The following is an 11,526-nucleotide window of genomic DNA, read 5'->3' as shown; positions in this document are numbered from 1 at the left end:
TGCTTTCCCATCTAATTCTCAGCTTTGTGGGTGCAAGTATCCACCTTTTGTAACAACCCAACCCCCTTAGTAGTGATAACTGAATAGCTAGAACTCCAATCCATGAAGGCTTGCTACTGTCAGCTAGACTTAGTCATGATCTTTCTTCTATGCCTGCCCCAGAAGGAGCATCCCCCAACAGACTCACTGCTTTCTTCCCCTTGAAATGTCTAGATTCCAGGTCATCTTTTTGGGATAAGAGGGCTTTATTTACCCAAGAGTGGAAGGGATGGCAAGGAGGCCCAGTTTCTTCTCTCTGGATTTCTCACCACTCGTACAATTCTTTAGAATTTCCAAATGTGCAAACTGTCAAGGACCTGTTGCTTTTGAATGTACCAAGACATTAGTGTCCACACCCAAGTCTTCACACCCAAGCAAATGTTTTAGTTTACAAAAAGATAGTTTGGTTTTGATATAAAAAACAAAACAAAACAAACAAAAAACCCAGACATTCAAGTTGCCCTGAAAATTGCCTGAGGACATTTTTTTATATGACCAATTAGTTTTATGCCAAGATCCAGTTTCAAGCTTTAATCAACTGACTTGAAAATATCCACCTGACTATACGCTTATTTTTTGCATAGCTCAACTGGCCCGCTAAAGAGTCTTAGGGGGCAAGAGATAGGCAGATCTATGTGTTGTGCTAACTCCTGCATGTCTTTTTGTCTAGGGTACCCTATTAATGGAAGGCCCATCTTGGATATTGTAAAGCAATATCTAAAAATGAAACCACGGATATTTTGACCCAAGAATGAAGTTTTCTGAGACTCAACTCTGAACCCATTTGGGGGCCTGGTAGTAAAAGTCTTTACCCCAATCTATCATCACACAGTGTTTTGTAGATCAATTGTAAGTTTTATTTTTAAAAAAACAAGCAGTATGCCTGGGCTTCATAAAATTTATACACGAATATATACACAGACACAAATAATATTAAAATAAAAATCACACTTAGTTTCATGTGGTGGTGGCCCTGGCACCCCACAAACATAATGTTAACTTTTCCTTTACAGAAATTGCTTGGCCCAAGAAGACCACAGTTAGGTAACCACTAATAAAGCTGTAGCCGTTGCCTGCAACATTTCAATTCAGGTTTCAAAAATATATAAATAATTTAATTACAAAACCCAACAACATCCCCCCCCTTTTTTGGCACAGTGAAGCATTGGTTGATAGCAGAGAAAATATCCGAAGACTGACAGCTCTCTCACACCCAGTCATGCCTGTGAACACCGCATGCGCACACCCAACGGGGTCTCAAAACCCCAAATAGTAGTCATATCATTTATTCCATGGAGTGATTCCCTGATGTACTTTTTCCATTTTTGTGGATGGGGAAGATAAATCAGTGGAAGGTGCAACAAAACTAGTAGGAGTAGGAGGGAGAGGAAAAGCTTTATGAAGGAGAGGGCAGGCTTAGCCCAAAAAAATAGAAAAGAACGGTTTTGATACTCCTTACAGTTACAAAAGACAAGGGAAGCTATTCTGGACTAAGTTAAAACACTTGGGTCAAAATGCTTAACTTTAAGGCACATGTCAAGGAGATTAAAAAAAATCTCTATTCCTCTGGAAAGTGGAAGGTGCACAGCCCTGGAGCCTGCTTTCTAACCTCCTCAACAAATGAAGTCCCCAACCCCATCCCAGGTCCTCTGCTGAGTTCTGAGCTCCTTTCAAGCTAGCAGCGTCTCCACCGGGTAGGACAGGTGCGGGCCGGGACCGCAGGCCGAAACCGCTTGCAGGGCCGCGGGCAGCCGTAGGGGGCAGTACAGGTGCGCCGCGCCGCCGGTCTCGGGACCTCGGAATGGCTTGGCTGCGGCCGCGGTGGACAGGGGCGCCAGCAGCAAGGGCGCTGCGGACTGCACCTCGGCTCCGCGCGATGCCAGCTGCGTGGGCTCGCCCGCGCCGTATGAACAGAGCGGCAGCAGGGAGCCGCCGTGCGCCGCGGGAAGGAGCGCGGGGTACACACGCAGCGGCGGGCATGGAGCGGAGCCCCAAGGCAGCTGCACCCCCAGAGCCGTGTCGCCGTCGCGGCGGCTGCGGAACGGCTTGCTGAGGATGCTGTCGATGGCGAAGGAGCTGGAGAACTTGCTCGCGGGGCTGGAGCGCTCCTCCTGGCGAGCAGGCGAGCGCGCGATCGGGGAGGATCCGGCCGCAGGAGCCGGCTGCGGGGTACCGGCGGGCCCGGGTGGAGCTTCCTCCGGCCGCATCCCCGACGCGGGAACTGTCGTCCGGTGGCTGAGGCGCTTGCGGCGGCGGCGGAAGACCCCGTCAGCGAAGGTGTATTCGCTGTTGGGGTTGAGCATCCAGTAGTTGTCCTTGCCCCAGGGCCGCGAGGGGTCCCGCAGCACTTTGACGAAGCAGTCGTTGAGAGAAAGGTTGTGGCGCACGGAGTTGCGCCAGCCGGTGTAGCTGCCGCGGAAAAAGGGGAACTTGCCCATGAGGTACTCGTTGATCTCGGCCAGCGTCAGGCGTCCGCCCGCCGAGTCGCGGATGGCCATGGCGATGAGCGCGATGTAAGAGTACGGGGGCTTGGGTCGCCGCGTGTACGGTTTGCTGCGCGCGCCCTCGCCGCTGCCCACGCTGCCCGCGCACGGCCCTGCCGCTGAGGTCTGCGCTCTGTCGTCGGCCACCTCGGAACCGTCCTGGGAGCTGGGCCCGCCACCCGAGCTCCTCTCGCTGCCACCACCCTCCAGATGCCCCACGCCGCCGCCCCCCGTTGGGCTGTTGGCCGCGCAGTCCCCGTCAGAGCCTAAGGAGTCGTCACCGGCCACGGACAGCGGAGACGGCGCGTCGCTGCTGCCGGCCCCCTCCAGGTCACTGCCCATCTTGTCCCCGTGGGCGGCGCGTGGGGCGAACACCTCCAATTTCATGCCTGCGCTGGTGCTCCGGGTCCGGCGCTGTACCCTTTTCCTGCGAGGTCGTAGGAAGCGAGTGGCGCGCGGGGTGGCGATCCCGCAGGCTTCTCTCGGGAGGGACTGCTCTGCCTCTTCCTGAGAGCGCACTTTTCCGTAGAAAGCTCTTCTTCCGCTGGACTGTTTTTCTGGAGGGGTATGAGTGTTGGGTGAATTAAGGGGAGGAGAAGCAGAAATTGGTGTAGTGCTATCCTTTCTCCGAGGTTTAGAGACTTTAGGCGGAGAGAAAGCGAGGGATGAGGGGCCACTCTGAGGAGCGGGTGCCAAAGCAACCTCAGGATTTCGTTCTGGGAGGAAGGAGCTGGCGCATCTGCTATCCGTCCAGGCGTCCAGAAGGATTCCTTCGTTGGACGTCCAGGTCTCAGGCAGGCGTCTTCAAGGCACCGAGCTGACGTCCTATGGCGTCCCCGCTACTCTTGGGGATAAGACGTCTTTAGCTTCGAGAGCCCTTGGAACCCAATCTACGTGGCCGCCGCGTCCGCAGCCGCCTTGCCACCGCCGGTCTCCCGTGCAGCATGTCCGCGCTGGCCGGCTGCAGCAGAATCTCGCCTCCACCTTCGGTCCGGCCCAATATAACCCTGCGGCGGCTCGGCGGGGGCGGGGCCTGGGCGCCCACGGCCAGGGGGTGGGGGAACAAGGTGGCCGCGGCTTTCCCCGGCGCTCACCAGGCCGAGGCCACGCGGCGGCGCGGCCACAGAGTCTCCCCCGGCGCAGGTTGTTTGTTTTGGGTCTGGCCGGCCCCGCCCTCCCGGTCTCGCCAATAGGGAGCGAGCGCGCGGCTGGGGTGTGCGCCTGTGCCGCGGCCACGCCCGTCCGGCGGCGCAGGTAGGAGCTCCTGGTCTCCCGCGGCCGCCGCGGGGGTTTCTGTTCCTTGGGATTCACTGAGACGATCGTGCTACTGTACCTGGTAGCGCTGACACATTTTTATACCCCCAGGAGGACACCTTCAAGGGTCGGGCCGAGGGACTGGCACTTTGTGTAGGTCTGGTGGCCGTAACTGAACTGCGTGTTGCATGCGTTTTGGGCAGAGGTAGTCAGGATTCTTAAGAAAGCAAACCCCTCTGGTGATGACTGAATCGCTGAACTGCAGAAACCTCGCGCAACAGTCTTCGCATTGACCTTTTCCCGGAGCCACGTGCCCTTCTTACGATTGATTTGATTTCCTTTCTATGGTTAACTTTCCCCTTGTGGCAGTTAAAAACCCTGAGCTGGAAATTATGTCTTTTTGGCTAATCATGTCTCTTGCTCCTTAGCCAACCTCCGACTTTCACTTTTATTTTGTCATACCTGGCTGGAGGCTTTGGGGAGGGAGGCAAGGCCCCATTCTTCTGCGAGAAGACCATATTTCGAGAAGGGTGCCAGGCTCTGCCTGCACTTGAGTCCTTTCCGAAGTCTCCAGTCCTTAGACAGAGCACACAGCCCTGTACAGTTCTCCGGTTTGGCAAGCAACAGAATCACAGGAGGGTGTGTGTTCATCTAAGAGCAGGGAATGTTTGCTGCCATGAGTCTCCAGCCACCCTCTAGGACTTGCATTGGCTTTAATGGCACCGGTGTCAAATAGGAAAGGAGGCCTGATGGGGGGGATGTCCCTTTCTATTCCCTGGACTCTCCCGACCTGCGCCAACACGGTGTCAATACTTAAAGGAAAGGGGGCCTTGGACCGGGAAGTGTGCACTTCTGACCTTTTGCCTACCACACCAGCTTCCTCCTTCTTCCTGCTTTTGTTGCGAATAGGGTCGAGGCTGCAGCTATGTGGGAGCGCATCTTTGAAGTTTATTTTATTACTTTGCACCATTTGTGTGGAAATATACATAAGCCTCTCTTATCTTCAGTCAAGATGCAGTGGGCACCATGGCAGCCAGGGGAGAGCATGACATTTTATGTTGTGGGTTACATTACTGTTTATTATGTGATGCGCAGCTAACGCTGTATGGGGGGATGTCTCCCTCCAGTCCTGGAAAGGAGCTACTGTGGAAGGGTTTGCCTTAGCTTTAGCCTGGAAATGGATGGTTTCCAGGTCCCGGCCAGGGAAGTGAATTGGGATGATGAATTAGCCCAGCAAGGAGGCAAGGCTTTGCTTTGGCCAGGGATAAAAGACATTCTTAATGAAGGTTGTCCTTGTTTGAACTTTGGGGGTAGGCAGGGCAGGACAGGAGGACTCATGTCTGTTTAATGGAGGAGATACATCTAGGAGGGTTAGACTCAGAAAGGCCATGAGGAGATTCCAGGTCTGGGAGCCTTGGTGGCAGCCAGATGGGCAGCCCACCTCAGCCTGTCCTGTACTCATTTCCCCCTTTCTTACCCAGAGTCCTCTCTGCCCCTAACGGACACTCTCCTTACCTTGATCTTGGGTAGGTCAAGAACTGCCAATTCCTTATTCCTATTGGGTTTGGAGCTTGTGAAAGTTTGGGTGGATGGGAAGGGAGTGGTGATGGAGAATTCTCAGCAGGATGACCTTTTCTACTTTGTGAAGGTTGGGATGGCTACCCAAACGAGGTACTTTGGAAAAGAAGACCCCTGGGAGAAAATGGCCCACCCACTTCAGCCATCTGGAAAGGGGAAAAGGAACCTAGGAACTAGGGTATGGATTCCACCAAGATGGATTTTGTCTTTATTTCATGACTTATCTTATCTTTGGCCCATCAGTGCCATGTGCTGAGAGTTGTTATTTGTCTTCGGCTAAAATCAGAAATAAAACTATTGTAGTTGATTTTGGTATTATTATTTTTAGTGATTGTTTTGTAGCTGGGAAATCCTTCACCTTTTTTGGATGTTAAGAGAAAACAGCAAGGAGGAATGATACCTGTTCTCTGCATCTCTGTTATCTCTATCCACACATCCTGGAGGTTGGTGGGGGGGGGAGTTTAAAAGAGCTGTCACTAACCCCTCCCATCTGCATTTTCCCCACAAGTTGCCAAAAGAAAAAATCAATGTGGAGATTTCTCCTCTCTAATTTTGTCTATTTAGGATTATGTTATTAAATAAGTGTCTGAGGTGATGCTTGACTAAATACTTGTGGGTGAGGAAGACCTATTAGCCCTTTAATTTTCATGAAGATAAGTGGCTGAACTCTACAGAGGGAACATTCATGTCTCTATGACCTTGTTTCCTCCCTGAGGTGGTTTTAGGAAGAGAAAAGCAAGCCACAATCTCTAGACACCAACAGGAATTTATCTGTAGGAATTGTTGTTTTCCTGCCCAGTTCCTAAACATTAATCTAGGAAGGGAAGCACTTAATCCCTAAAACACTCAGGTGACTTAGCAGACTGGAATAGTCTCCCTTTGGAAACACAGACAGCTTGTTTTTATATATCAGGATAGTGAACAGCCTTGTAGTACAAAGAAGGTCACAGAACCATCCAACACTTCTCTCTTCTCCACTGTTTTTAGGCCTGTTTCTCAGCCTGTTGCAGTCTACAAGACCCACCACCTAGAAATTGGGTTCACTTGGGTCTGTAGCTCTCCTTCCTGGTTTGATGGCCGTCAAGAGACTTCCTGCTGGTTGTACTCCCTGGACAAGTAGGCCAGAATTATAGAAATGGCTGGGTTTCTTTCCTTATTAAACTTTGTCAACAGTCATATTGAGTCTGAAGGGAACGTAACCATAGAGCAGCCTTCTGTTGGAGACCTGGGATCCAGATAAATGTACAGTATAATGTGGTTAAGAAGGGAGAAGCTTCAGGCATAAAGCAAGGACTAATGCTGGGAGCGCCAGGGCAAAATGTTCAGTGTTTGTGGGCTCAGAGAGGGCCTGACTTGGGGTAGTACTAGCAGGTAGGTAGCAGAGAAGAGGCTCTACAAAGGCAAACAAAGCCCAGCCTCTTTGTTCCCCTGGATTTAGTGAAAACACTGAAGGTGAACCGTGGTTCCCTGTTCTAGCCCACATCTTTTGTAGATGCTGGGGACTTTGAAAGCATGGACACAGACCCTGATGTGGGCGTGGCAATAGTGGCTAAAGCCTAGGGAGCTTTATGCATCCTCCCCCTACTCTTCTTTTCCAAGGCATTCTAACAGCACCAAGCTCATCTGTGTCTTGTCTTGTCTAAGCAGTCTTCTTTTGGACCTCTGACTGGGGGCAGAGTTAAATCCAAGAGTTCTAGTATCTGCCTGCAGTGACTGACCAGATACAAACTCCAGTTTATGCTTCATGTCCAGGGACTACAACCAGCAGGGAGCCTCTTGGGGACCTATCGAACCAGAAGATTTACTGGACCAACTTAACCCAATTTCTAGGTGGTGGGTTTTGTAAAATGCAAGTGGCAGAGAGGCCTAAAAAACGGTGGAGAAGAGAGAAAACAGCTAAGGAGAAAGATACAAAATAGATTATCTAGGGCAAGGCAGAGGTTAGAGACATTTGAGAAAGTGGCCTGATTCTGTAACCTAGAGACAAAATCCCAGTTACTGTAGCATGGTGTGGGAAGATATTATCCAGAAATGAAAGGAAGCCCTGGGCTGCTTTATTACAATAGACTCCTAGCTTTGACCTGGGGACACTGATCCATCCTTTACCTGACAGATCTGAGGATTCTCATTGCTCAGTTTTAGTCCAGTTTCCTTATTGTCTAATGTTTTTTAAACTTTCAGTTTGAAAAGCAGAACAGGTATCTTTTGAGTATCTTTGCCATAAGTTAATTCTAGTCTTTATAATTCTTAACTTTGAGGTTGCTATTTCTAGAATAAATAAAAAACCAGACCTTTCATGATGTGTATCATGGGAAGAAGCCTGTTTTCCCATGAAGACAAGTGACTCTTGTCTTTCAGAAGAGTACTGAAGTTGATGGTGTAGACTGTGAGGATGACTCCGTCAATAAGATGCAAGCATAAGGACCTGAATTCAATTCACCAGACCAGCATGAAAATAAAGCCAGGTCTGGTGGCAATTTTAATTCCAGCACTGGGAAGACGCAGACAGGTAGATCCCCAGGACTCACCAGCCAGCCTACGTGGTTAGTTCTAGATCACTGAGAAACCTTGTCTTAAACCAACAAACAAAGCAGATATTCAAGAAATGACCTTTAACCTCTATGCATCTATACACGAACATGTACATGAACATGCACAGTGCAATAATACTAACACTAGGACTAATACTAATAATATCCTCAGCCACCAGATTTTTGCTCTTCTAGGTGCTCTTTGTGTCTTCACGTCTAGGGAGGTCATTTTGCAGAGGGAAAGACTGTCTTTGGAATCCCAGATGGCCAATTTCCTGGTGATAACCCAGCAAAGTTACCAGGTATAAACCAGGAAAGGGAAAAGAAAGTTCCTGGGTGAATGAGCAGTTTCAGCCATTTACTCCTACTCTATGGCCAGCACCCCTACCTATATTCCAGAAAGAGAAACTCACAGGCCTCCCCCTTGAACACCTGGTTGGACTTGATAGTTGTATTGTCCAGAAGGATAAATTTTATTTAGCATATCATGCTGGAAAGGTTGTGGTGACCTATCGGTGGAGATGTGGGTGAGCCAGCCCTGAAGCTGTGAGCGTGGAAGAGATATCCCCATTACTCATCTGTCATGTGGCACCATGGGTCGGGGAGAGATGCCCTTTCCTTGCCCATCAACACCTGAGGTACGTGGCAGAGCTGGCCCTGAGGTCATATGAGTGGGAGAGCTGTCCCTGCCCCTCATCAGCTGCAGCACTTGAGAGAGTGGCTCCTCTGCCACATGTGGGCAGCACAATAGAGTCGGTCCTGAAAGGGTAGGTGTGAGAGAACGGACCCCCTTTCGCATGGCCTCTGCATCAGTTCCTGCCTCCAGGATACTTTCCTGTTTGAGTTCCTGTCTTGACTTCCTTCAGTGATTAACAGCATTGTGTAAGTGTAAGCCGAATAAATCCTTTCTTTTCCAGCTTGCTTTATGGTCACTGTGTTTCATCACAGCAACAGAAACCCTCAGTAAGTCAAGTTGTTACCAGGAGTAGGGTATTGCTGTGACAGACCTGATCATGTTTTGGGGAGGAGTTTGGAAGGACTTTGGAACTTTGGGCTAAAAAACCAGTGAGTTGATGTGGGATGTCCTGCATGCTGTGAATATGTGTTGCTTTTATTGGTTGATGAATAAAGTTGTTTTGGTCTGTGACAGGAGAGAATATAGCTGGGCGAGAAATTCAAACTGACACAAAGATAGAAAGAAGGTGGAGCCGAGGAGACACCATATAGCCACCAAAAGGGTAAGATGCCAGAACATTACTGGTAAGCCATGACAATCTGGTGATGCACAGGTTAGTAAATATGGGTTAATTTAATTGTGAGAGCCAGTCAGTAATATGTCTGAGCTATTGGTCAAACAATTGTAATTAATATTAAGCCTTAGAGTGGTTATTTAGGAACTGGGTGGTGGGACAAGACGCTTCCAACTACAGTGAGCATTGAGACCTCAGGGGGATTTTCTGTAGGAGCTTAGAAAACAAAAATGTTAAGAGTAGTTCAGAAGATGGAGGTCTGGTTTGTGAAAATTCAGAGGGAGTACTAAAGTCTCTATGAGAGTAGTTTGCTATCTTGATTTAAGATTCTGTGGTTCTGGTTAGCTGGGCTTGAAGAATCAGCTGTGATTAACAAGATATAAGAACTACTGAAGAAAAACCTTTACATTATAGGACAATTGATGCTGGTTAGCTGGAGCTAAGAGATTAAGTGATTAAGAAGAGATCAGCATCACTGAGGTGAAATCTGGAAAGTGTTTTCTGAGAGAACAGAGAAGTTGTGTTCCAGAAGCAGCTGAGGTTGTAGCTTAGTAATATGTAAGAGTCATCCAGCTAGTAGTGATATATTATTTATGATTTATTAAAGCTTGAGTCAGAAAAGCAAAGTAAGTCACAAACCTTAGAAGTAGGCACATACCTTTAATCGCAGCAGCCAGAGCTAGGAGGTGGTGGTACACACCTTTAATCCTAGAACTGAGGATTACGAGATAGATGGATCTCTGTGAGTCCAAGGCCACCCAGCTCTATACAAGAGTGAATCAATCTAAAAGAGAGTTGTAGCTCACATCTTTAATCCCAATATTGGGGAAGTATATAAGGCAGAAGCAAGGTCTTAGAGAGGCGTTCATTCTCCAGTCACATTGAAGAGTAGAGACATTCGCTCTCCAGTCACACTGAGGAGAGGCAGCAGTTTGAGACTTGAAGAGCTTATGCCTGGATCACCCCTTTCAGGCTGAGCTGGAGGTGAGAGCTAGTGGCCATCTGCTCTGCTTGAAGTTTGAACTCAAATATCAGTCTCTGGATCATTTATTTTTGAATTAGTTTTAAAGGCATGAAGGGGTCATGGAGAGCAGTTGAGGCTTGGCACTGTGAGAGGCCAGGAGAGGCCATTGGTGAAGGTGCAGCCTCAGTGGCAGTTGAAGGCCCAGGACTGAAGGGGTCTTGCAAAGGAAGTTGAGGCTTGGCACCACAAAGAAAGTCTATGAAAGGCTGTTGGTAAAAGTGCAAAGACCCCAGTATTTTGGAGATGCCAGTACCATGGGAATAGCCACCAAGAATAGCAACAGCAGTGGAGTAGAGCCAGTCAGAGCTAGAAGACAAGCTAGGTGTTCTGCAGAGATCAGAGCCTGAGGAATGACTCAAGCTATTTGGAGGAGCCCCGAAGAATTTAGCTATTCACACTGTTGGAGTTTGGTTTTGTTTGGTTCCAATTATGACTATGCCCTGGTTCTTCACTCTTGAAGAAAGTATTTAATTTAATTTTTATTTTTAAGGGAGCCCCCAGATAAAAGACGAGAACTTTAAAAAGAGATTGGATATTTTAAAGAGACTGGAATTTTAATGTGTTTGAATTTGCAAAGACTGTGGGATTTTTAAAATTATTTATGATTTTAATGTGAGATCTTGGGGGTGAATAAAAAAGGAAGGGTTGTAGCTTAATAGTGACTTGCATGTCAAGTTGAATGGGGTCATTTGTACTGGCTGATTTTGTGTGTCAACTTCGTTAGACAGGAAGGAGCCTTTGAGGAAATAAGATCCACCTGAAAGGCGTTTTCTCAATTAGTGATCATCGGGGGAGGGCCCAACCCATTGTGGGTGGTGCCATCCCAGGGCTGGTGGTCCCAAGTTCTGTAAGAAAGCAGACTGAGTAAGCCAGGGGAAGCAAGTCAGTAAACAGCAGCCCTCTGTGGCCTCTGCATCAGTTCCTGCCTCCAGGATACTTTCCTGTTTGAGTGCCTGTCTTGACTTCCTTCAGTGATGAGCAGTGTTGTGGAAGTGTAAGCCACGTAAACACTTTCCTCCTCAACTTGCTTTATGGTCCTAATGTTTCATTACAGCAGTAGAAACCCTAACTAAGATACTTGAAGTATAAGTCTTATTAAAAATAGAAATGTGGGTGGGGTCAGTGGGATAGCCCACTGGTAAAAGTGCTTGCCATTCAAGCCTAGTGATATGATATCCATCCCTAGAATCTACAGCAGAAGGAAAGAACTAACCATAAAGTTGTCTTCTGATCTTCACCACTCACTGTGGCAGGTGCATGCACAATTCACACATGTGTGCACACATGCGCTTGTGCACTTGTACACACACACATTCATATATATATCATCATGTGCTATGAGGCTTTGAATACATTTGGTATAAATT

At 48.5% G+C, this 11,526-nt stretch overlaps 1 protein-coding gene across 1 annotated transcript; it reads right to left on the bottom strand.

Annotated features, from left to right (window-relative positions):
* Positions 1-873: 873 nt before the first annotated feature.
* Positions 874-3,563, bottom strand: Foxq1 (forkhead box Q1). Its single transcript, XM_005066418.4, has one exon. It carries the CDS (start codon positions 2,907-2,909, stop codon positions 1,710-1,712), a length of 1,200 nt encoding a protein of 399 aa, XP_005066475.1. The 5' UTR covers positions 2,910-3,563; the 3' UTR covers positions 874-1,709.
* Between the last annotated feature and the right edge of the window lie 7,963 nt (positions 3,564-11,526).

This window comes from Mesocricetus auratus, unplaced genomic scaffold (genome assembly GCF_017639785.1).
Source record: "Mesocricetus auratus isolate SY011 unplaced genomic scaffold, BCM_Maur_2.0 Super-Scaffold_100013, whole genome shotgun sequence".
NCBI classification, from domain to species: Eukaryota; Metazoa; Chordata; class Mammalia; order Rodentia; family Cricetidae; genus Mesocricetus; species Mesocricetus auratus.
Note: the sequence above shows the minus strand (reverse complement) of the source record. Positions and strands in the feature narration are given on the sequence as shown.

Coding starts and splice junctions, on each gene's coding strand:
- Foxq1 (XM_005066418.4), bottom strand. CDS start 2,909: ATGAAATTGGAGGTGTTCGCCCCACGCGCCGCCCACGGGGACAAGATG.